The 26,730-nt window shown below is 57.3% G+C and overlaps 1 protein-coding gene across 1 annotated transcript in view; it reads right to left on the bottom strand.

Moving 5' to 3' along the window:
- LOC140396606 (coronin-1B-like) overlaps positions 1-26,730 on the bottom strand; it is a 96,346-nt gene extending 69,616 nt beyond the window's left edge. The window contains exon 1 of the mRNA XM_072485403.1: positions 26,533-26,730. Coding sequence (XP_072341504.1) covers positions 26,533-26,730 — 198 coding nt within the window. The remainder of the gene's footprint in view (positions 1-26,532) is intronic.

Here is a 26,730-nt window from a genome sequence, read left to right as displayed (position 1 = left end):
CCCCCAGTCCCTACTCCCCTCCCTAGCTCTGTAACCTCCTCCAGCCCCTACAACCCTCCCTATCTCTGTAACCTCCTCCAGCCCCTCCAACCCTCCCTATCTCTGTAACCTCCTCCACCCCAACGCTCCCTATCTCTGTAACCTCCTGCGGCCCGACAACCCTCCCTATCTCTGTAACCTCCCTATCTCTGTAACCTCCTCCAGCCCCTCCAACCCTCCCGATCTCTGTAACCTCCTCCAACCCTCCCTATCTCTGTAACCTCCTGCGGCCCGACAACCCTCCCTATCTCTGTAACCACCTCCAGCCCCTACATCCCTATCTCTCTGTGTAACCTCCTGTGGCCCCTACACCCTCCCTATCTCTGTAACCTCCTCCAGCCCTTACAACCCTGCCTATCTCTGTTACCTCCTCTAGCCCCTATCACCCTCCCTATCTCTGTAACCTCTTCCAGCCCCCACAAATGCAACCCTCCCTATCTCTGTATCCTCCTCCAGCCCCTCCAACCCTCCCTATCTCTGTAACCTCCTCCAGCCCTACAACTACTCCCCTCCCTCTCTGTAACCTCCTCCAGCCCCAATCCTCCCTATCTCTGTAACCTCCGCCAGTCGCTACAACACTCCCTATCTCTGTAACCTCCTCCAGCCCCTACAACCCTCCCAATCTCTGAAACCTCCTCCAGCCCCTACAACCCTCCCTATCTCTGTAACCTCCTCCAGCCCCCTACACCCTCCCTATCTCTGTAACCTCCTCCAGCCTCCACAACTCTCCCTATCTCTGTAACATCCTCCAGCCCCTACAACCCTCCCTATCTCTGTAACCTCCTCCAGCCCAAATCCTCCCTATCTCTGTAACCTCCTCCAGCCCCCTACACCCTCCCTATCTCAGGAACCTCGTCCAGCCCCTACACCCTCCTTTCTCTGTAACTGCCTCCAGCCCCTACAACACTCCCTATCTCTGTAACCTCCTCCACCCCCAACCCTCCCTATCTCTGTAAGCCCCTACAACCCTCCCGATCACTGTAACCCCCCCCAGCCCCTACTCCCCTCCCTAGCTCTGTAACCTCCTCCAGCCTCTACACCCCTCCCTATCTCTGTAACCTCCTCCAGCCCCTGCAACCCTCCCAATTTCTGTAACCTCCTCCAGCCCCTACAACCCTTCCTGTCTCTGTAACCTCCTCCAGCCCCTACAATCCTCCCTATCTGTGTAACCTCCTCCAGCCCCCTACACCCCTCCCTATCTCTGTAACCTCGTCCAGCCCCTACACCCCTCCCTATCTCTGTAACCTCGTCCAGCCCCCCACCCATCCCTATCTCTGTAACCTCCTCCAGCCCCTACACCCCTCCCTATCTCTGTAACCTCCTCCAGCCCCTACAACCCTCCCTATCTCTGTAACCTCCTCCACCCCCAACCCTCCCTATCTCTGTAACCTACTCCACCCCAACCCTCCCTATCTCTGTAACCTCCTGCGGCCCCGACAACCCTCCCTATCTCTGTAACCTCCCTATCTCTGTAACCTCCTCCAGCCCCTACACCCCTCCCTATCTCTGTAACCTCCTCCACCCCCAACCCTCCCTATCTCTGTAACCTCCTCCACCCCAACCCTCCCTATCTCTGTAACCTCCTGCGGCCCCGACAACACTCCCTATCTCTGTAACCTCCTCCACCTCCAACCCTCCCTATCTCTGTAACCTCCTGCGGCCCGACAACCCTCCCTATCTCTGGAACCGCCTCCAGTCCCTACATCCCTGCCTCTCTGTGTAAACTCCTGTGGCCCCTACACCCCTGCCTATCTCTGTAACCTCCTCCAGCCCCTACACCCCTCCCAATCTCTGTAACCTCCTCCAGCCCCTACACACCTCCCTATCTCTGTAAACTCCTCCAGCCCCTACAACCCTCCCAATCTCTGTAACCTCCTCCAGCCCCTACACACCTCCCTATCTCTGTAAACTCCTCCAGCCCCTACAACCCTCCCAATCTCTGTAACCTCCTCCAGCCCCTACAATCCTCCCTATCTCTGTAACCTCCTCCAGCCCCTACTCCTCTCCCTATCTCTCTAACCTCCACCAGTCCCTCGAACCCTCCCTATCTCTGTAACCTCCTCCAGCACCCTACACCCTCCCTATCTCTGTAACCTCCTCCAGCCCCAATCCTCCCTATCTCTGTAACCTCCTCCAGCCCCCTACACCCTCCCTATCTCAGGAACCTCGTCCAGCCCCTACACCCTCCCTATCTCTGTAACCTCCTCCAGCCCCTACAACCCTCCCTATCTCGGTAACTGCCTCCAGCCCCTACAATACTCCCTATCTCTGTAACCTCCTCCACCCCTAACCCTCCCTATCTCTGTAACCTCCTGCAGCCCCGACAACCCTCCCATCTCTGTAACCCCCTCCAGCCCCTACAACCCTCCCTATCTCTGTAACCTCCTCTAGCCCCTACACGCCTCCCTATCTCTGTAACCTCCTCCAGCCCCCTACACCCTCCCTATCTCTGTAACCTCCTCCAGCCTCTACAACTCTCTCTATCTCTGTAACCTCCTCCAGCCCCAATCCTCCCTATCTCTGTAACTTCCCCCAGCCCCCTAGACCCTCCCTATCTCTGTAACCTCCTCCAACCCCTGCAACCCTCGCTATCTCTGTCACCTCGTCCAGACCCTACACCCCTCCCTATCTCTGTAACCGCCTCCAGCCCCTACAACCCTCCCTATCTCTGTAACCTCCTCCAGCCCCTACACCCTCCCTATCTCTGTAACCTCCTCCAGCCCCTACACCCTCCCTATCTCTGTAACCGCCTCCAGCCCCTACAACCCTCCCTATCTCTGTAACCTCCTCCAGCCCCTCCAACCCTCCCTATCTCTGTAACCCCCTCCACCCCAACGCTCCCTATCTCTGTAACCTCCTGCGGCCGCGTCAACCCTCCCTATCTCTGTAACCTCCCTATCTCTGTAACCTCCTCCAGCCCCTCCAACCCTCCCAATCTCTGTAACCTCCTCCAACCCTCCCTATCTCTGTAACCTCCTGCGTCCCGACAACCCTCCCTATCTCTGTAACCGCCTCCAGCCCCTACATCCTCCCTATCTCTGTAACCTCATCCAGCCCCTACACCCTCCCTATATCTGTAACCTCCTCCAGCCCCTACAACCCGCCCTGTCTCTGAAACCTCCACCACCCCCAACCCTCCCTATCTCTGTAACCTCCTCCAGCCCCTACAACCCGCCCTATCTCTGTAACCTCCTCCAGCCCCTACACCCTCCCTATCTCTGTAACCGCCTCGAGCCCCTACAACACTCCCTATCTCTGTAACCCCTCCAGCCCCTACAACCCTCCCAATCTCTGTGACCTCCTCCAGCCCCTACAACCCTCCCAATCTCTGTAACCTCCTCCAGCCTCTACAACCCTCCCTATTTCTGTAACCTCCTCCAGCCCCGACTCCTCTCCCTATCTCTGTAACCTCCACCAGTCCCTCGAACCCTCCCTATCTCTGTAACCTCCTCCAGCCCCCTACACCCTCCCTATCTCTGTAACCTCCTCCAGCCCCAATCCTCCCTATCTCTGTAACCTCCTCCAGCCCCCTACACCCTCCCTATCTCAGGAACCTCATCCAGCCCCTACACCCTCCTTTCTCTGTAACTGCCTCCAGCCCCTACAACACTCCCTATCTCTGTAACCTCCTCCACCCCCAACCCTCCCTCTCTCTGTAAGCCCCTACAACCCTCCCTATCTCTGTAACCTCCTCCAGCCCCTACTCCCCTCCCTATCTCTGTAACCTCCTCCAGCCTCTACACCCCTCCCTATCTCTGTAACCTCCTCCAGCCCCTGCAACCCTCCCAATTTCTGTAACCTCCTCCAGCCCCTACAACCCTTCCTGTCTCTGTAACCTCCTCCAGCCGCTACAATCCTCCCTATCTCTGTAACCTCCTCCAGCCCCCTACACCCCTCCCTATCTCTGTAACCTCGTCCAGCCCCTACATCTCTCCCTATCTCTGTAACCTCCTCCAGCCCGTACACCCCTCCCTATCTCTGTAACCTCGTCCAGCTCCCCACCCATCCCTATCTCTGTAACCTCCTCCAGCCACTACACCCCTCCCTATCTCTGTAACCTCCCTATCTCTATAACCTCCTCCAGCCCCTCCAACCCTCCCTATCTGTATAACCTCCTCCACCTCCAACCCTCCCTATCTCTGTAACCTCCTGCGGCCCGACAACCCTCCCTATCTCTGTAACCGCCTCCAGTCCCTACATCCCTGCCTCTCTGTGTAAACCCCTGTGGCCCCTACACCCTCCCTATCTCTGTAACCTCCTCCACCCCCAACCCTCCCTATCTCTGTAACCTCCTCCAGACCCTACACCCCTCCCTATCTCTGTAACCTCCACCAGCCCCAATCCTCCCTATCTCTGTAACCTCCTCCAGCCCCCTACACCCTCCCTATCTCAGGAACCTCGTCCAGCCCCTATAACCTCCTTTCTCTGTAACTGCCTCCAGCCCCTACAATACTCCCTATCTCTGTAACCTCCTCCACCCCCAACCCTCCCTATCTCTGTAAGCCCCTACAACCCTCCCTATCTCTGTAACCTCCTCCAGCCCCTACTCCCCTCCCTAGCTCTGTAACCTCCTCCAGCCTCTACACCCCTCCCTATCTCTGTAACCTCCTCCAGGCCCTGCAACCCTCCCAATTTCTGTAACCTCCTCCAGCCCCTACAACCCTTCCTGTCTCTGTAACCTCCTCCAGCCCCTACAATCCTCCCTATCTCTGTAACCTCCTCCAGCCCCCTACACCACTCCCTATCTCTGTAACCTCGTCCAGACCCTACACCCCTCCCTATTTCTGTAACCTCGTCCAGCCCCCACCCATCCCTATCTCTGTAACCTCCTCCAGCCCCTTCACCCCTCCCTATCTCTGTAACCACTATCAGTTCCTACAACCCTCCCTATCTCTGTAACCTCCTCCAGCCCCTACACCCTCCCTATCTCTGTAACCTCCTCCAGCCCCTACAACACTCCCTATCTCTGTAAACTCCTCCACCCCAACCCTCCCTATCTCTGTAACCTCCTCCACCCCAACCCTCCCTATCTCTGTAACCTCCTGCGGCCCCGACAACCCTCCCTATCTCTGTAACCTCCTCCACCTCCAACCCTCCCTATCTCTGTAACCTCCTGCGGCCCGACAACCCTCCCTATCTCTGTAACCGCCTCCAGTCCCTACACCCCTCCCTATCTCTGTAACCTCCTCCAGACCCTACACCCCTCCCTATCTCTGTAACCTCCTCCAGACCCTACACCCCTCCCTATCTCTGTAACCTCCTCCAGCCCCTAGACACCTCCCTATCTCTGTAACCTCCTCCAGCCCCTACAACCCTCCCAATCTCTGTAACCTCCTCCAGCCCCTCCAATCCTCCCTATCTCTGTAACCTCCTCCAGCCCCTACTCCTCTCCCTATCTCTGTAACCTCCACCAGTCCCTCGAACCCTTATCTCTGTAACCTCCTCCAGCCCCATACACCCTCCCTATCTCTGTAACCTCCTCCAGCCCCAATCCTCCCTATCTCTGTAACCTCCTCCAGCCCCCTACACCCTCCCTATCTCAGGAACCTCCGCCAGCCCCTACACCCTCCCTATCTCTGTAACCTCCTGCAGCCCCGACAACCCTCCCATCTCTGTAACCCCCTCCAGCCCCTACAACCCTCCCTATCTCTGTAACCTCCTCCAGCCCCTACACCCCTCCCTATCTCTGTAACCTCCTCCAGCCCCCTACACCCTCCCTATCTCTGTAACCTCCTCCAGCCTCTACAACTCTCCCTATCTGTAACCTCCTCCAGCCCCAATCCTCCCTATCTCTGTAACTTCCCCCAGGCCCCTAGACCCTCCCTATCTCTGTAACCTCCTCCAACCCCTGCAACCCTCCCGATCTCTGTCACCTCGTCCAGACCCTACACCCCTCCCTATCTCTGTAACCGCCTCCAGCCCCTACAACCCTCCCTATCTCTGTAACCTCCTCCAGCCCCTACACCCTCCCTATCTCTGTAACCGCCTCCAGCCCCTACAATCCTCCCTATCTCTGTAACCTCCTCCAGCCCCTACAACCCTCCCTATCTCTGTAACCTCCTGCGGCCCCGACAACCCTCCCTATCTCTGTAACCTCCTCCAACCCTCCCTATCTCTGTAACCTCATGTGGCCCCTACATCCGTGCCTCTCTGTGAAACCTCCTGTGGCCCCTACACCCTCCCTATCTCTGTAACCTCCTCCAGCCCCTACAACCCGCCCTATCTCTGTAACCTCCACCACCCGCAACCCTCCCTATCTCTGTAACCTCCTCCAGCCCCTACACCCTCCCTATCTCTGTAACCTCTTCCAGCCCCTACACCCTCCCTATCTCTGCAACCTCCTCCAGCCCTTACAACCCTGCCTATCTCTGTAAACTCCTCCAGCGCCTACAACCCTCCCTATCTCTGTAACCTCCTCCAGCCCCTACAACCCTCCCTATAACTGTAACCCCCTCCAGCCCCTACTCCTCTCCCTATCTCTGTAACCTCCTCCAGTCCCTAGAACCCTCCCTATCTCTAACCTCCTCCAGCCGCCTACACCCTCCCTATCTCTGTAACCTCCTCCAGCCCCCTACACCTTCCCTATCTCTGCAACATCCTCCAGCCCTTACAAACCTGCATATCTCTGTAACCTCCTCCAGCACTTACAACCCTTCCTATCTCTGTAACCTCCCCCAGCCCCCTACACCCTCCCTATCTCTGTAACCTCCTCCAGCCCCAATCCTCCCTATCTCTGTAACCTCCTCCAGCCGCCTACACCCTCCCTATCTCAGGAACCTCGTCCAGCCCCTACACCCTCCTTTCTCTGTAACTGCCTCCAGCCCCTACAACCCTCCCTATCACTGTAACCCCCCCCAGTCCCTACTCCCCTCCCTAGCTCTGTAACCTCCTCCAGCCCCTCCAACCCTCCCTATCTCTGTAACCTCCTCCACCCCAACGCTCCCTATCTCTGTAACCTCCTGCGGCCCGACAACCCTCCCTATCTCTGTAACCTCCCTATCTCTGTAACCTCCTCCAGCCCCTCCAACCCTCCCTATCTCTGTAACCTCCTCCAACCCTCCCTATCTCTGTAACCTCCTGCGGCCCGACAACCCTCCCTATCTCTGTAACCACCTCCAGCCCCTACATCCCTATCTCTCTGTGTAACCTCCTGTGGCCCCTACACCCTCCCTATCTCTGTAACCTCCTCCAGCCCTTACAACCCTGCCTATCTCTGTTACCTCCTCTAGCCCCTATCACCCTCCCTATCTCTGTAACCTCTTCCAGCCCCCACAAGTGCAACCCTCCCTATCTCTGTATCCTCCTCCAGCCCCTCCAACCCTCCCTATCTCTGTAACCTCCTCCAGCCCTACAACTACTCCCCTCCCTCTCTGTAACCTCCTCCAGCCCCAATCCTCCCTATCTCTGTAACCTCCGCCAGTCGCTACAACACTCCCTATCTCTGTAACCTCCTCCAGCCCCTACAACCCTCCCAATCTCTGAAACCTCCTCCAGCCCCTACAACCCTCCCTATCTCTGTAACCTCCTCCAGCCCCCTACACCCTCCCTATCTCTGTAACCTCCTCCAGCCTCCACAACTCTCCCTATCTCTGTAACATCCTCCAGCCCCTACAACCCTCCCTATCTCTGTAACCTCCTCCAGCCCCTACACCCTCCCTATCTCTGTAACCTCTTCCAGCCCCTACACCCTCCCTATCTCTGCAACCTCCTCCAGCCCTTACAACCCTGCCTATCTCTGTAAACTCCTCCAGCGCCTACAACCCTCCCTATCTCTGTAACCTCCTCCAGCCCCTACAACCCTCCCTATCACTGTAACCCCCTCCAGCCCCTACTCCTCTCCCTATCTCTGTAACCTCCTCCAGTCCCTAGAACCCTCCCTATCTCTAACCTCCTCCAGCCGCCTACACCCTCCCTATCTCTGTAACCTCCTCCAGCCCCCTACACCTTCCCTATCTCTGCAACATCCTCCAGCCCTTACAAACCTGCCTATCTCTGTAACCTCCTCCAGCACTTACAACCCTTCCTATCTCTGTAACCTCCCCCAGCCCCCTACACCCTCCCTATCTCTGTAACCTCCTCCAGCCCCAATCCTCCCTATCTCTGTAACCTCCTGCAGCCCCCTACACCCTCCCTATCTCTGTAACCTCCTCCAGCCCAAATCCTCCCTATCTCTGTAACCTCCTCCAGCCCCCTACACCCTCCCTATCTCAGGAACCTCGTCCAGCCCCTACACCCTCCTTTCTCTGTAACTGCCTCCAGCCCCTACAACACTCCCTATCTCTGTAACCTCCTCCACCCCCAACCCTCCCTATCTCTGTAAGCCCCTACAACCCTCCCTATCACTGTAACCCCCCCCCCAGCCCCTACTCCCCTCCCTAGCTCTGTAACCTCCTCCAGCCTCTACACCCCTCCCTATCTCTGTAACCTCCTCCAGCCCCTGCAACCCTCCCAATTTCTGTAACCTCCTCCAGCCCCTACAACCCTTCCTGTCTCTGTAACCTCCTCCAGCCCCTACAATCCTCCCTATCTGTGTAACCTCCTCCAGCCCCCTACACCCCTCCCTATCTCTGTAACCTCGTCCAGCCCCTACACCCCTCCCTATCTCTGTAACCTCGTCCAGCCCCCCACCCATCCCTATCTCTGTAACCTCCTCCAGCCCCTACACCCCTCCCTATCTCTGTAACCTCCTCCAGCCCCTACAACCCTCCCTATCTCTGTAACCTCCTCCACCCCCAACCCTCCCTATCTCTGTAACCTACTCCACCCCAACCCTCCCTATCTCTGTAACCTCCTGCGGCCCCGACAACCCTCCCTATCTCTGTAACCTCCCTATCTCTGTAACCTCCTCCAGCCCCTACACCCCTCCCTATCTCTGTAACCTCCTCCACCCCCAACCCTCCCTATCTCTGTAACCTCCTCCACCCCAACCCTCCCTATCTCTGTAACCTCCTGCGGCCCCGACAACACTCCCTATCTCTGTAACCTCCTCCACCTCCAACCCTCCCTATCTCTGTAACCTCCTGCGGCCCGACAACCCTCCCTATCTCTGGAACCGCCTCCAGTCCCTACATCCCTGCCTCTCTGTGTAAACTCCTGTGGCCCCTACACCCCTGCCTATCTCTGTAACCTCCTCCAGCCCCTACACCCCTCCCAATCTCTGTAACCTCCTCCAGCCCCTACACACCTCCCTATCTCTGTAAACTCCTCCAGCCCCTACAACCCTCCCAATCTCTGTAACCTCCTCCAGCCCCTACACACCTCCCTATCTCTGTAAACTCCTCCAGCCCCTACAACCCTCCCAATCTCTGTAACCTCCTCCAGCCCCTACAATCCTCCCTATCTCTGTAACCTCCTCCAGCCCCTACTCCTCTCCCTATCTCTCTAACCTCCACCAGTCCCTCGAACCCTCCCTATCTCTGTAACCTCCTCCAGCACCCTACACCCTCCCTATCTCTGTAACCTCCTCCAGCCCCAATCCTCCCTATCTCTGTAACCTCCTCCAGCCCCCTACACCCTCCCTATCTCAGGAACCTCGTCCAGCCCCTACACCCTCCCTATCTCTGTAACCTCCTCCAGCCCCTACAACCCTCCCTATCTCGGTAACTGCCTCCAGCCCCTACAATACTTCCTATCTCTGTAACCTCCTCCACCCCTAACCCTCCCATCTCTGTAACCCCCTCCAGCCCCTACAACCCTCCCTATCTCTGTAACCTCCTCTAGCCCCTACACGCCTCCCTATCTCTGTAACCTCCTCCAGCCCCCTACACCCTCCCTATCTCTGTAACCTCCTCCAGCCTCTACAACTCTCTCTATCTCTGTAACCTCCTCCAGCCCCAATCCTCCCTATCTCTGTAACTTCCCCCAGCCCCCTAGACCCTCCCTATCTCTGTAACCTCCTCCAACCCCTGCAACCCTCGCTATCTCTGTCACCTCGTCCAGACCCTACACCCCTCCCTATCTCTGTAACCGCCTCCAGCCCCTACATCCTCCCTATCTCTGTAACCTCATCCAGCCCCTACACCCTCCCTATATCTGTAACCTCCTCCAGCCCCTACAACCCGCCCTGTCTCTGAAACCTCCACCACCCCCAACCCTCCCTATCTCTGTAACCTCCTCCAGCCCCTACAACCCGCCCTATCTCTGTAACCTCCTCCAGCCCCTACACCCTCCGTATCTCTGTAACCGCCTCCAGCCCCTACAACACTCCCTATCTCTGTAACCCCTCCAGCCCCTACAACCCTCCCAATCTCTGTGACCTCCTCCAGCCCCTACAACCCTCCCAATCTCTGTAACCTCCTCCAGCCCCTACAACCCTCCCTATTTCTGTAACCTCCTCCAGCCCCGACTCCTCTCCCTATCTCTGTAACCTCCACCAGTCCCTCGAACCCTCCCTATCTCTGTAACCTCCTCCAGCCCCCTACACCCTCCCTATCTCTGTAACCTCCTCCAGCCCCAATCCTCCCTATCTCTGTAACCTCCTCCAGCCCCCTACACCCTCCCTATCTCAGGAACCTCATCCAGCCCCTACACCCTCCTTTCTCTGTAACTGCCTCCAGCCCCTACAACACTCCCTATCTCTGTAACCTCCTCCACCCCCAACCCTCCCTCTCTCTGTAAGCCCCTACAACCCTCCCTATCTCTGTAACCTCCTCCAGCCCCTACTCCCCTCCCTATCTCTGTAACCTCCTCCAGCCTCTACACCCCTCCCTATCTCTGTAACCTCCTCCAGCCCCTGCAACCCTCCCAATTTCTGTAACCTCCTCCAGCCCCTACAACCCTTCCTGTCTCTGTAACCTCCTCCAGCCGCTACAATCCTCCCTATCTCTGTAACCTCCTCCAGCCCCCTACACCCCTCCCTATCTCTGTAACCTCGTCCAGCCCCTACATCTCTCCCTATCTCTGTAACCTCCTCCAGCCCGTACACCCCTCCCTATCTCTGTAACCTCGTCCAGCTCCCCACCCATCCCTATCTCTGTAACCTCCTCCAGCCACTACACCCCTCCCTATCTCTGTAACCTCCCTATCTCTATAACCTCCTCCAGCCCCTCCAACCCTCCCTATCTGTATAACCTCCTCCACCTCCAACCCTCCCTATCTCTGTAACCTCCTGCGGCCCGACAACCCTCCCTATCTCTGTAACCGCCTCCAGTCCCTACATCCCTGCCTCTCTGTGTAAACTCCTGTGGCCCCTACACCCTCCCTATCTCTGTAACCTCCTCCACCCCCAACCCTCCCTATCTCTGTAACCTCCTCCAGACCCTACACCCCTCCCTATCTCTGTAACCTCCACCAGCCCCAATCCTCCCTATCTCTGTAACCTCCTCCAGCCCCCTACACCCTCCCTATCTCAGGAACCTCGTCCAGCCCCTATAACCTCCTTTCTCTGTAACTGCCTCCAGCCCCTACAATACTCCCTATCTCTGTAACCTCCTCCACCCCCAACCCTCCCTATCTCTGTAAGCCCCTACAACCCTCCCTATCTCTGTAACCTCCTCCAGCCCCTACTCCCCTCCCTAGCTCTGTAACCTCCTCCAGCCTCTACACCCCTCCCTATCTCTGTAACCTCCTCCAGGCCCTGCAACCCTCCCAATTTCTGTAACCTCCTCCAGCCCCTACAACCCTTCCTGTCTCTGTAACCTCCTCCAGCCCCTACAATCCTCCCTATCTCTGTAACCTCCTCCAGCCCCCTACACCACTCCCTATCTCTGTAACCTCGTCCAGACCCTACACCCCTCCCTATCTCTGTAACCGCGTCCAGCCCCCACCCATCCCTATCTCTGTAACCTCCTCCAGCCCCTTCACCCCTCCCTATCTCTGTAACCACTACCAGTTCCTACAACCCTCCCTATCTCTGTAACCTCCTCCAGCCCCTACACCCTCCCTATCTCTGTAACCTCCTCCAGCCCCTACAACACTCCCTATCTCTGTAAACTCCTCCACTCCAACCCTCCCTATCTCTGTAACCTCCTCCACCCCAACCCTCCCTATCTCTGTAACCTCCTGCGGCCCCGACAACCCTCCCTATCTCTGTAACCTCCCTATCTCTGTAACCTCCTCCAGCCCCTCCAACACTCCCTATCTCTGTAACCTCCTCCACCTCCAACCCTCCCTATCTCTGTAACCTCCTGCGGCCCGACAACCCTCCCTATCTCTGTAACCGCCTCCAGTCCCTACACCCCTCCCTATCTCTGTAACCTCCTCCAGACCCTACACCCCTCCCTATCTCTGTAACCTCCTCCAGACCCTACACCCCTCCCTATCTCTGTAACCTCCTCCAGCCCCTAGACACCTCCCTATCTCTGTAACCTCCTCCAGCCCCTACAACCCTCCCAATCTCTGTAACCTCCTCCAGCCCCTCCAATCCTCCCTATCTCTGTAACCTCCTCCAGCCCCTACTCCTCTCCCTATCTCTGTAACCTCCACCAGTCCCTCGAACCCTTATCTCTGTAACCTCCTCCAGCCCCATACACCCTCCCTATCTCTGTAACCTCCTCCAGCCCCAATCCTCCCTATCTCTGTAACCTCCTCCAGCCCCCTACACCCTCCCTATCTCAGGAACCTCCGCCAGCCCCTACACCCTCCCTATCTCTGTAACCTCCTGCAGCCCCGACAACCCTCCCATCTCTGTAACCCCCTCCAGCCCCTACAACCCTCCCTATCTCTGTAACCTCCTCCAGCCCCTACACCCCTCCCTATCTCTGTAACCTCCTCCAGCCCCCTACACCCTCCCTATCTCTGTAACCTCCTCCAGCCTCTACAACTCTCCCTATCTGTAACCTCCTCCAGCCCCAATCCTCCCTATCTCTGTAACTTCCCCCAGCCCCCTAGACCCTCCCTATCTCTGTAACCTCCTCCAACCCCTGCAACCCTCCCTATCTCTGTCACCTCGTCCAGACCCTACACACCTCCCTATCTCTGTAACCGCCTCCAGCCCCTACAACCCTCCCTATCTCTGTAACCTCCTCCAGCCCCTACACCCTCCCTATCTCTGTAACCGCCTCCAGCCCCTACAATCCTCCCTATCTCTGTAACCTCCTCCAGCCCCTACAACCCTCCCTATCTCTGTAACCTCCTGCGGCCCCGACAACCCTCCCTATCTCTGTAACCTCCCTATCTCTGTAACCTCCTCCAGCCCCTCCAACCCTCCCAATCTCTGTAACCTCCTCCAACCCTCCCTATCTCTGTAACCTCATGTGGCCCCTACATCCGTGCCTCTCTGTGAAACCTCCTGTGGCCCCTACACCCTCCCTATCTCTGTAACCTCCTCCAGCCCCTACAACCCGCCCTATCTCTGTAACCTCCACCACCCGCAACCCTCCCTATCTCTGTAACCTCCTCCACCCCCTACACCCTCCCTATCTCTGTAACCTCTTCCAGCCCCTACACCCTCCCTATCTCTGCAACCTCCTCCAGCCCTTACAACCCTGCCTATCTCTGTAAACTCCTCCAGCGCCTACAACCCTCCCTATCTCTGTAACCTCCTCCAGCCCCTACAACCCTCCCTATAACTGTAACCCCCTCCAGCCCCTACTCCTCTCCCTATCTCTGTAACCTCCTCCAGACCCTAGAACCCTCCCTATCTCTAACCTCCTCCAGCCGCCTACACCCTCCCTATCTCTGTAACCTCCTCCAGCCCCCTACACCTTCCCTATCTCTGCAACATCCTCCAGCCCTTACAAACCTGCATATCTCTGTAACCTCCTCCAGCACTTACAACCCTTCCTATCTCTGTAACCTCCCCCAGCCCCCTACACCCTCCCTATCTCTGTAACCTCCTCCAGCCCCAATCCTCCCTATCTCTGTAACCTCCTCCAGCCGCCTACACCCTCCCTATCTCAGGAACCTCGTCCAGCCCCTACACCCTCCTTTCTCTGTAACTGCCTCCAGCCCCTACAACCCTCCCTATCACTGTAACCCCCCCCAGTCCCTACTCCCCTCCCTAGCTCTGTAACCTCCTCCAGCCCCTACAACCCTCCCTATCTCTGTAACCTCCTCCAGCCCCTCCAACCCTCCCTATTTCTGTAACCTCCTCCACCCCAACGCTCCCTATCTCTGTAACCTCCTGCGGCCGCGACAACCCTCACTATCTCTGTATCCTCCCTATCTCTGTAACCACCTCCAGCCCCTCCAACCCTCCCAATCTCTGTAACCTCCTCCAACCCTCCCTATCTCTGTAACCTCCTGCGTCCCGACAACCCTCCCTATCTCTGTAACCTCGTCCAGCCCCTACACCCTCCCTATATCTGTAACCTCCTCCAGCCCCAATCCTCCCTATCTCTGTAACCTCCTCCAGCCGCCTACACCCTCCCTATCTCAGGAACCTCGTACAGCCCCTACACCCTCCTTTCTCTGTAACTGCCTCCAGCCCCTACAACCCTCCCTATCACTGTAACCCCCCCCAGCCCCTACTCCCCTCCCTAGCTCTGTAACCTCCTCCAGCCTCTACACCCCTCCCTATCTCTGTAACCTCCTCCAGCCCCTGCAACCCTCCCAATTTCTGTAACCTCCTCCAGCCCCTACAACCCTTCCTGTCTCTGTAACCTCCTCCAGCCCCTACAATCCTCCCTATCTGTGTAACCTCCTCCAGCCCCCTACACCCCTCCCTATCTCTGTAACCTCGTCCAGCCCCTACACCCCTCCCTATCTCTGTAACCTCGTCCAGCCCCCTACACCCCTCCCTATCTCTGCAACATCCTCCAGCCCTTACAAACCTGCATATCTCTGTAACCTCCCCCAGCCCCCTACACCCTCCCTATCTCTGTAACCTCCTCCAGCCCCAATCCTCCCTATCTCTGTAACCTCCTCCAGCCCCTACAACCCTCCCTATCACTGTAACCCCCCCCAGCCCCTACTCCCCTCCCTAGCTCTGTAACCTCCTCCAGCCTCTACACCCCTCCCTATCTCTGTAACCTCCTCCAGCCCCTGCAACCCTCCCAATTTCTGTAACCTCCTCCAGCCCCTACAACCCTTCCTGTCTCTGTAACCTCCTCCAGCCCCTACAATCCTCCCTATCTGTGTAACCTCCTCCAGCCCCCTACACCCCTCCCTATCTCTGTAACCTCGACCAGCCCCTACACCCCTCCCTATCTCTGTAACCTCGTCCAGCCCCCCACCCATCCCTATCTCTGTAACCTCCTCCAGCCCCTACACCCCTCCCTATCTCTGTAACCTCCTCCAGCCCCTACACACCTCCCTATCTCTGTAAACTCCTCCAGCCCCTACAACCCTCCCAATCTCTGTAACCTCCTCCAGCCCCTACACACCTCCCTATCTCTGTAAACTCCTCCAGCCCCTACAACCCTCCCAATCTCTGTAACCTCCTCCAGCCCCTACAATCCTCCCTATCTCTGTAACCTCCTCCAGCCCCTACTCCTCTCCCTATCTCTCTAACCTCCACCAGTCCCTCGAACCCTCCCTATCTCTGTAACCTCCTCCAGCCCCCTACACCCTCCCTATATCTGTAACCTCCTCCAGCCCCAATCCTCCCTATCTCTGTAACCTCCTCCAGCCCCCTACACCCTCCCTATCTCAGGAACCTCGTCCAGCCCCTACACCCTCCCTATCTCTGTAACCTCCTCCAGCCCCTACAACCCTCCCTATCTCGGTAACTGCCTCCAGCCCCTACAATACTCCCTATCTCTGTAACCTCCTCCACCCCTAACCCTCCCTATCTCTGTAACCTCCTGCAGCCCCGACAACCCTCCCATCTCTGTAACCCCCTCCAGCCCCTACAACCCTCCCTATCTCTGTAACCTCCTCCAGCCCCTACACGCCTCCCTATCTCTGTAACCTCCTCCAGCCCCCTACACCCTCCCTATCTCTGTAACCTCCTCCAGCCTCTACAACTCTCTCTATCTCTGTAACCTCCTCCAGCCCCAATCCTCCCTATCTCAGTAACTTCCCCCAGCCCCCTAGACCCTCCCTATCTCTGTAACCTCCTCCAACCCCTGCAACCCTCGCTATCTCTGTCACCTCGTCCAGACCCTACACCCCTCCCTATCTCTGTAACCGCCTCCAGCCCCTACAACCCTCCCTATCTCTGTAACCTCCTCCAGCCCCTACACCCTCACTATCTCTGTAACCGCCTCCAGCCCCTACAACCCTCCCTATCTCTGTAACCTCCTCCAGCCCCTCCAACCCTCCCTATCTCTGTAACCTCCTCCACCCCAACGCTCCCTATCTCTGTAACCTCCTGCGGTCGCGACAACCCTCACTATCTCTGTAACCTCCCTATCTCTGTAACCTCCTCCAGCCCCTCCAACCCTCCCAATCTCTGTAACCTCCTCCAACCCTCCCTATCTCTGTAACCTCCTGCGTCCCGACAACCCTCCCTATCTCTGTAACCGCCTCCAGCCCCTGCATCCTCCCTATCTCTGTAACCTCGTCCAGCCCCTACACCCTCCCTATATCTGTAACCTCCTCCAGCCCCTACAACCCGCCCTATCTCTGAAACCTCCACCACCCCCAACCCTCCCTATCTCTGTAACCTCCTCCAGCCCCTACAACCCGCCCTATCTCTGTAACCTCCTCCAGCCCCTACACCCTCCCTATCTCTGTAACCGCCTCCAGCCCCTACAACACTCCCTATCTCTGTAACCCCTCCAGCCCCTACAACCCTCCCAATCTCTGTAACCTCCTCCAGCCCCTACAACCCTCCCAATCTCTGTAACCTCCTCCAGCCCCTACAACCCTCCCTATTTCTGTAACCTCCTCCAGCCCCTACTCCTCTCCCTATCTCTGTAACCTCCACCAGTCCCTCGAACCCTCCCTATCTCTGTAACCTCCTCCAGCCCCAATCCTCCCTATCTCTGTAACCTCCTCCAGCCCCCTACACCCTCCCTATCTCAGGAACCTCATCCAGCCCCTACACCCTCCTTTCTCTGTAACTGCCTCCAGCCCCTACAACACTCCCTATCTCTGTAACCTCCTCCACCCCCAACCCTCCCTATCTCTGTAAGCCACTACAACCCTCCCTATCTCTGTAACCTCCTCCAGCCCCTACTCCCCTCCCTATCTCTGTAACCTCCTCCAGCCTCTACACCCCTCCCTATCTCTGTAACCTCCTCCAGCCCCTGCAACCCTCCCAATTTCTGTAACCTCCTCCAGCCCCTACAACCCTTCCTGTCTCTGTAACCTCCTCCAGCCGCTACAATCCTCCCTATCTCTGTAACCTCCTCCAGCCCCCTACACCCCTCCCTATCTCTGTAACCTCGTCCAGCCCCTACATCTCTCCCTATCTCTGTAACCTCCTCCAGCCCCCTACACCCCTCCCTATCTCTGTAACCTCGACCAGCCCCAATCCTCCCTATCTCTGTAACCTCCTCCAGCCCCCTACACCCTCCCTATCTCAGGAACCTCATCCAGCCCCTACACCCTCCTTTCTCTGTAACTGCCTCCAGCCCCTACAACACTCCCTATCTCTGTAACCTCCTCCACCCCCAACCCTCCCTATCGCTGTAAGCCACTACAACCCTCCCTATCTCTGTAACCTCCTCCAGCCCCTACTCCCCTCCCTATCTCTGTAACCTCCTCCAGCCTCTACACCCCTCCCTATCTCTGTAACCTCCTCCAGCCCCTGCAACCCTCCCAATTTCTGTAACCTCCTCCACCCCCTACACCCTCCCTATCTCTGTAACCTCTTCCAGCCCCTACACCCTCCCTATCTCTGCAACCTCCTCCAGCCCTTACAACCCTGCCTATCTCTGTAAACTCCTCCAGCGCCTACAACCCTCCCTATCTCTGTAACCTCCTCCAGCCCCTACAACCCTCCCTATAACTGTAACCCCCTCCAGCCCCTACTCCTCTCCCTATCTCTGTAACCTCCTCCAGACCCTAGAACCCTCCCTATCTCTAACCTCCTCCAGCCGCCTACACCCTCCCTATCTCTGTAACCTCCTCCAGCCCCCTACACCTTCCCTATCTCTGCAACATCCTCCAGCCCTTACAAACCTGCATATCTCTGTAACCTCCTCCAGCACTTACAACCCTTCCTATCTCTGTAACCTCCCCCAGCCCCCTACACCCTCCCTATCTCTGTAACCTCCTCCAGCCCCAATCCTCCCTATCTCTGTAACCTCCTCCAGCCGCCTACACCCTCCCTATCTCAGGAACCTCGTCCAGCCCCTACACCCTCCTTTCTCTGTAACTGCCTCCAGCCCCTACAACCCTCCCTATCACTGTAACCCCCCCCAGTCCCTACTCCCCTCCCTAGCTCTGTAACCTCCTCCAGCCCCTACAACCCTCCCTATCTCTGTAACCTCCTCCAGCCCCTCCAACCCTCCCTATTTCTGTAACCTCCTCCACCCCAACGCTCCCTATCTCTGTAACCTCCTGCGGCCGCGACAACCCTCACTATCTCTGTATCCTCCCTATCTCTGTAACCACCTCCAGCCCCTCCAACCCTCCCAATCTCTGTAACCTCCTCCAACCCTCCCTATCTCTGTAACCTCCTGCGTCCCGACAACCCTCCCTATCTCTGTAACCTCGTCCAGCCCCTACACCCTCCCTATATCTGTAACCTCCTCCAGCCCCAATCCTCCCTATCTCTGTAACCTCCTCCAGCCGCCTACACCCTCCCTATCTCAGGAACCTCGTACAGCCCCTACACCCTCCTTTCTCTGTAACTGCCTCCAGCCCCTACAACCCTCCCTATCACTGTAACCCCCCCCAGCCCCTACTCCCCTCCCTAGCTCTGTAACCTCCTCCAGCCTCTACACCCCTCCCTATCTCTGTAACCTCCTCCAGCCCCTGCAACCCTCCCAATTTCTGTAACCTCCTCCAGCCCCTACAACCCTTCCTGTCTCTGTAACCTCCTCCAGCCCCTACAATCCTCCCTATCTGTGTAACCTCCTCCAGCCCCCTACACCCCTCCCTATCTCTGTAACCTCGTCCAGCCCCTACACCCCTCCCTATCTCTGTAACCTCGTCCAGCCCCCTACACCCCTCCCTATCTCTGCAACATCCTCCAGCCCTTACAAACCTGCATATCTCTGTAACCTCCCCCAGCCCCCTACACCCTCCCTATCTCTGTAACCTCCTCCAGCCCCAATCCTCCCTATCTCTGTAACCTCCTCCAGCCCCTACAACCCTCCCTATCACTGTAACCCCCCCCAGCCCCTACTCCCCTCCCTAGCTCTGTAACCTCCTCCAGCCTCTACACCCCTCCCTATCTCTGTAACCTCCTCCAGCCCCTGCAACCCTCCCAATTTCTGTAACCTCCTCCAGCCCCTACAACCCTTCCTGTCTCTGTAACCTCCTCCAGCCCCTACAATCCTCCCTATCTGTGTAACCTCCTCCAGCCCCCTACACCCCTCCCTATCTCTGTAACCTCGACCAGCCCCTACACCCCTCCCTATCTCTGTAACCTCGTCCAGCCCCCCACCCATCCCTATCTCTGTAACCTCCTCCAGCCCCTACACCCCTCCCTATCTCTGTAACCTCCTCCAGCCCCTACACACCTCCCTATCTCTGTAAACTCCTCCAGCCCCTACAACCCTCCCAATCTCTGTAACCTCCTCCAGCCCCTACACACCTCCCTATCTCTGTAAACTCCTCCAGCCCCTACAACCCTCCCAATCTCTGTAACCTCCTCCAGCCCCTACAATCCTCCCTATCTCTGTAACCTCCTCCAGCCCCTACTCCTCTCCCTATCTCTCTAACCTCCACCAGTCCCTCGAACCCTCCCTATCTCTGTAACCTCCTCCAGCCCCCTACACCCTCCCTATATCTGTAACCTCCTCCAGCCCCAATCCTCCCTATCTCTGTAACCTCCTCCAGCCCCCTACACCCTCCCTATCTCAGGAACCTCGTCCAGCCCCTACACCCTCCCTATCTCTGTAACCTCCTCCAGCCCCTACAACCCTCCCTATCTCGGTAACTGCCTCCAGCCCCTACAATACTCCCTATCTCTGTAACCTCCTCCACCCCTAACCCTCCCTATCTCTGTAACCTCCTGCAGCCCCGACAACCCTCCCATCTCTGTAACCCCCTCCAGCCCCTACAACCCTCCCTATCTCTGTAACCTCCTCCAGCCCCTACACGCCTCCCTATCTCTGTAACCTCCTCCAGCCCCCTACACCCTCCCTATCTCTGTAACCTCCTCCAGCCTCTACAACTCTCTCTATCTCTGTAACCTCCTCCAGCCCCAATCCTCCCTATCTCAGTAACTTCCCCCAGCCCCCTAGACCCTCCCTATCTCTGTAACCTCCTCCAACCCCTGCAACCCTCGCTATCTCTGTCACCTCGTCCAGACCCTACACCCCTCCCTATCTCTGTAACCGCCTCCAGCCCCTACAACCCTCCCTATCTCTGTAACCTCCTCCAGCCCCTACACCCTCACTATCTCTGTAACCGCCTCCAGCCCCTACAACCCTCCCTATCTCTGTAACCTCCTCCAGCCCCTCCAACCCTCCCTATCTCTGTAACCTCCTCCACCCCAACGCTCCCTATCTCTGTAACCTCCTGCGGTCGCGACAACCCTCACTATCTCTGTAACCTCCCTATCTCTGTAACCTCCTCCAGCCCCTCCAACCCTCCCAATCTCTGTAACCTCCTCCAACCCTCCCTATCTCTGTAACCTCCTGCGTCCCGACAACCCTCCCTATCTCTGTAACCGCCTCCAGCCCCTACATCCTCCCTATCTCTGTAACCTCGTCCAGCCCCTACACCCTCCCTATATCTGTAACCTCCTCCAGCCCCTACAACCCGCCCTATCTCTGAAACCTCCACCACCCCCAACCCTCCCTATCTCTGTAACCTCCTCCAGCCCCTACAACCCGCCCTATCTCTGTAACCTCCTCCAGCCCCTACACCCTCCCTATCTCTGTAACCGCCTCCAGCCCCTACAACACTCCCTATCTCTGTAACCCCTCCAGCCCCTACAACCCTCCCAATCTCTGTAACCTCCTCCAGCCCCTACAACCCTCCCAATCTCTGTAACCTCCTCCAGCCCCTACAACCCTCCCTATTTCTGTAACCTCCTCCAGCCCCTACTCCTCTCCCTATCTCTGTAACCTCCACCAGTCCCTCGAACCCTCCCTATCTCTGTAACCTCCTCCAGCCCCAATCCTCCCTATCTCTGTAACCTCCTCCAGCCCCCTACACCCTCCCTATCTCAGGAACCTCATCCAGCCCCTACACCCTCCTTTCTCTGTAACTGCCTCCAGCCCCTACAACACTCCCTATCTCTGTAACCTCCTCCACCCCCAACCCTCCCTATCTCTGTAAGCCACTACAACCCTCCCTATCTCTGTAACCTCCTCCAGCCCCTACTCCCCTCCCTATCTCTGTAACCTCCTCCAGCCTCTACACCCCTCCCTATCTCTGTAACCTCCTCCAGCCCCTGCAACCCTCCCAATTTCTGTAACCTCCTCCAGCCCCTACAACCCTTCCTGTCTCTGTAACCTCCTCCAGCCGCTACAATCCTCCCTATCTCTGTAACCTCCTCCAGCCCCCTACACCCCTCCCTATCTCTGTAACCTCGTCCAGCCCCTACATCTCTCCCTATCTCTGTAACCTCCTCCAGCCCCCTACACCCCTCCCTATCTCTGTAACCTCGACCAGCCCCAATCCTCCCTATCTCTGTAACCTCCTCCAGCCCCCTACACCCTCCCTATCTCAGGAACCTCATCCAGCCCCTACACCCTCCTTTCTCTGTAACTGCCTCCAGCCCCTACAACACTCCCTATCTCTGTAACCTCCTCCACCCCCAACCCTCCCTATCGCTGTAAGCCACTACAACCCTCCCTATCTCTGTAACCTCCTCCAGCCCCTACTCCCCTCCCTATCTCTGTAACCTCCTCCAGCCTCTACACCCCTCCCTATCTCTGTAACCTCCTCCAGCCCCTGCAACCCTCCCAATTTCTGTAACCTCCTCCAGCCCCTACAACCCTTCCTGTCTCTGTAACCTCCTCCAGCCGCTACAATCCTCCCTATCTCTGTAACCTCCTCCAGCCCCCTACACCCCTCCCTATCTCTGTAACCTCGTCCAGCCCCTACATCTCTCCCTATCTCTGTAACCTCCTCCAGCCCCCTACACCCCTCCCTATCTCTGTAACCTCGACCAGCCCCTACACCCCTCCCTATCTCTGTAACCTCGTCCAGCCCCCCACCCATCCCTATCTCTGTAACCTCCTCCAGCCCCTACACCCCTCCCTATCTCTGTAACCTCCTCCAGCCCCTACACACCTCCCTATCTCTGTAAACTCCTCCAGCCCCTACAACCCTCCCAATCTCTGTAACCTCCTCCAGCCCCTACACACCTCCCTATCTCTGTAAACTCCTCCAGCCCCTACAACCCTCCCAATCTCTGTAACCTCCTCCAGCCCCTACAATCCTCCCTATCTCTGTAACCTCCTCCAGCCCCTACTCCTCTCCCTATCTCTCTAACCTCCACCAGTCCCTCGAACCCTCCCTATCTCTGTAACCTCCTCCAGCCCCCTACACCCTCCCTATATCTGTAACCTCCTCCAGCCCCAATCCTCCCTATCTCTGTAACCTCCTCCAGCCCCCTACACCCTCCCTATCTCAGGAACCTCGTCCAGCCCCTACACCCTCCCTATCTCTGTAACCTCCTCCAGCCCCTACAACCCTCCCTATCTCGGTAACTGCCTCCAGCCCCTACAATACTCCCTATCTCTGTAACCTCCTCCACCCCTAACCCTCCCTATCTCTGTAAACTCCTGCAGCCCCGACAACCCTCCCATCTCTGTAACCCCCTCCAGCCCCTACAACCCTCCCTATCTCTGTAACCTCCTCCAGCCCCTACACGCCTCCCTATCTCTGTAACCTCCTCCAGCCCCCTACACCCTCCCTATCTCTGTAACCTCCTCCAGCCTCTACAACTCTCTCTATCTCTGTAACCTCCTCCAGCCCCAATCCTCCCTATCTCAGTAACTTCCCCCAGCCCCCTAGACCCTCCCTATCTCTGTAACCTCCTCCAACCCCTGCAACCCTCGCTATCTCTGTCACCTCGTCCAGACCCTACACCCCTCCCTATCTCTGTAACCGCCTCCAGCCCCTACAACCCTCCCTATCTCTGTAACCTCCTCCAGCCCCTACACCCTCCCTATCTCTGTAACCGCCTCCAGCCCCTACAACCCTCCCTATCTCTGTAACCTCCTCCAGCCCCTCCAACCCTCCCTATCTCTGTAACCTCCTCCACCCCAACGCTCCCTATCTCTGTAACCTCCTGCGGCCCCGACAACCCTCACTATCTCTGTAACCTCCCTATCTCTGTAACCTCCTCCAGCCCCTCCAACCCTCCCAATCTCTGTAACCTCCTCCAACCCTCCCTATCTCTGTAACCTCCTGCGTCCCGACAACCCTCCCTATCTCTGTAACCGCCTCCAGCCCCTACATCCTCCCTATCTCTGTAACCTCGTCCAGCCCCTACACCCTCCCTATATCTGTAACCTCCTCCAGCCCCTACAACCCGCCCTATCTCTGAAACCTCCACCACCCCCAACCCTCCCTATCTCTGTAACCTCCTCCAGCCCCTACAACCCGCCCTATCTCTGTAACCTCCTCCAGCCCCTACACCCTCCCTATCTCTGTAACCGCCTCCAGCCCCTACAACACTCCCTATCTCTGTAACCCCTCCAGCCCCTACAACCCTCCCAATCTCTGTAACCTCCTCCAGCCCCTACAACCCTCCCAATCTCTGTAACCTCCTCCAGCCCCTACAACCCTCCCTATTTCTGTAACCTCCTCCAGCCCCTACTCCTCTCCCTATCTCTGTAACCTCCACCAGTCCCTCGAACCCTCCCTATCTCTGTAACCTCCTCCAGCCCCCTACACCCTCCCTATCTCTGTAACCTCCTCCAGCCCCAATCCTCCCTATCTCTGTAACCTCCTCCAGCCCCCTACACCCTCCCTATCTCAGGAACCTCATCCAGCCCCTACACCCTCCTTTCTCTGTAACTGCCTCCAGCCCCTACAACACTCCCTATCTCTGTAACCTCCTCCACCCCCAACCCTCCCTATCTCTGTAAGCCACTACAACCCTCCCTATCTCTGTAACCTCCTCCAGCCCCTACTCCCCTCCCTATCTCTGTAACCTCCTCCAGCCTCTACACCCCTCCCTATCTCTGTAACCTCCTCCAGCCCCTGCAACCCTCCCAATTTCTGTAACCTCCTCCAGCCCCTACAACCCTTCCTGTCTCTGTAACCTCCTCCAGCCGCTACAATCCTCCCTATCTCTGTAACCTCCTCCAGCCCCCTACACCCCTCCCTATCTCTGTAACCTCGTCCAGCCCCTACATCTCTCCCTATCTCTGTAACCTCCTCCAGCCCGTACACCCCTCCCTATCTCTGTAACCTCGTCCAGCTCCCCACCCATCCCTATCTCTGTAACCTCCTCCAGCCACTACACCCCTCCCTATCTCTGTAACCTCCCTATCTCTATAACCTCCTCCAGCCCCTCCAACCCTCCCTATCTGTATAACCTCCTCCACCTCCAACCCTCCCTATCTCTGTAACCTCCTGCGGCCCGACAACCCTCCCAATTTCTGTAACCTCCTCCAGCCCCTACAACCCTTCCTGTCTCTGTAACCTCCTCCAGCCCCTACAATCCTCCCTATCTCTGTAACCTCCTCCAGCCCCCTACACCACTCCCTATCTCTGTAACCTCGTCCAGACCCTACACCCCTCCCTATCTCTGTAACCTCGTCCAGCCCCCACCCATCCCTATCTCTGTAACCTCCTCCAGCCCCTACACCCCTCCCTATCTCTGTAACCACTACCAGTTCCTACAACCCTCCCTATCTCTGTAACCTCCTCCAGCCCCTACAACCCTCCCTATCTCTGTAAACTCCTCCACCCCAACCCTCCCTATCTCTGTAACCTCCTCCACCCCAACCCTCCCTATCTCTGTAACCTCCTGCGGCCCCGACAACCCTCCCTATCTCTGTAACCTCCCTATCTCTGTAACCTCCTCCAGCCCCTCCAACACTCCCTATCTCTGTAACCTCCTCCACCTCCAACCCTCCCTATCTCTGTAACCTCCTGTGGCCCCTACACCCTCCCTATCTCTGTAACCTCCTCCACCCACAACCCTCCCTATCTCTGTAACCTCCTCCAGACCCTACACCCTCCCTATCTCTGTAACCTCCTCCAGACCCTACACCCTCCCTATCTCTGTAACCTCCTCCAGACCCTACACCCCTCCCTATCTCTGTAACCTCCTCCAGCCCCTACACACCTCCCTATCTCTGTAACCTCCTCCAGCCCCTACAACCCTCCCAATCTCTGTAACCTCCTCCAGCCCCTACAATCCTCCCTATCTCTGTAACCTCCTCCAGCCCCTACTCCTCTCCCTATCTCTGTAACCTCCACCAGTCCCTCGAACCCTCCTTATCTCTGTAACCTCCTCCAGCTCCATACACCCTCCCTATCTCTGTAACCTCCTCCAGCCCCAATCCTCCCTATCTCTGTAACCTCCTCCAGCCCCCTACACCCTCCCTATCTCAGGAACCTCCGCCAGCCCCTACACCCTCCCTATCTCTGTAACCTCCTGCAGCCCCGACAACCCTCCCATCTCTGTAACCCCCTCCAGCCCCTACAACCCTCCCTATCTCTGTAACCTCCTCCAGCCCCTACACCCCTCCCTATCTCTGTAACCTCTTCCAGCCCCCTACACCCTCCCTATCTCTGTAACCTCCTCCAGCCTCTACAACTCTCCCTATCTCTGTAACCTCCTCCAGCCCCAATCCTCCCTATCTCTGTAACTTCCCCCAGCCCCCTAGACCCTCCCTATCTCTGTAACCTCCTCCAACCCCTGCAACCCTCCCTATCTCTGTCACCTCGTCCAGACCCTACACCCCTCCCTATCTCTGTAACCGCCTCCAGCCCCTACAACCCTCCCTATCTCTGTAACCTCCTCCAGCCCCTACACCCTCCCTATCTCTGTAACCGCCTCCAGCCCCTACAATCCTCCCTATCTCTGTAACATCCTCCACCCCAACCCTCCCTATCTCTGTAACCTCCTCCAGCCCCTACAACCCTCCCTTCTCTGACACTCCCTCTCGCCCTCTCCGTCTCGCCCTGCCCTTCGATCCTTTTGACCTTGTCCCGAATATCTCTTGACCTTTTGTGGCATAATATCTCAGATATGCATCTCCTGACCCCCCCCAAAGCCTGTCCACCATCTACAAGGACACAAGTCAGGAGTGTGATGGGACCCTCTCCAGTTGCCTGGATGGGTGCGGCTCCCAACAACACTGGAGAAGCTCGACACCATCCAGGACAAAGCAGCTCCCGCTCGATCGACACGCTGACCCCCACCTTCCACACCCGCTCCCCCCCCCCACCGACGCACCGCGGCAGCCGTGTGTACCGTCTACAAGATGCACGGCAGCCGCTCGCCGAGGCTCCTTCGACAGCACCTTCCAAACCCGCCACCTCTCCCACCCAGAGGGACAAGGGGCACCCACCGTCTGCAAGTACCCCCTGATTGGGAATAGACATTGTGCCCACCCCTTGCCCAGCCAATCTCACCTTCGACAGGGGAAGGACCATGAATGCTCCGCCCCCACTCGCCTCCACGATAATGGCGAGGAAGGATGGGTTCACGGAGCAGAAATTACCATCCCAGGTGTTCTGGGAAATCCGGATGTCGTCATAGCATTGGTCCGATTTCATTGGCTGCCCGAAAACATGACGGTATTTGCTGCTTCTCACGACCTGGCGGGACAT

The sequence above is a fragment of the Scyliorhinus torazame genome, chromosome 19 (genome assembly GCF_047496885.1).
Source record: "Scyliorhinus torazame isolate Kashiwa2021f chromosome 19, sScyTor2.1, whole genome shotgun sequence".
NCBI lineage: Eukaryota > Metazoa > Chordata > Chondrichthyes > Carcharhiniformes > Scyliorhinidae > Scyliorhinus > Scyliorhinus torazame.
This window is presented reverse-complemented; position numbering and strand designations above follow the sequence as displayed.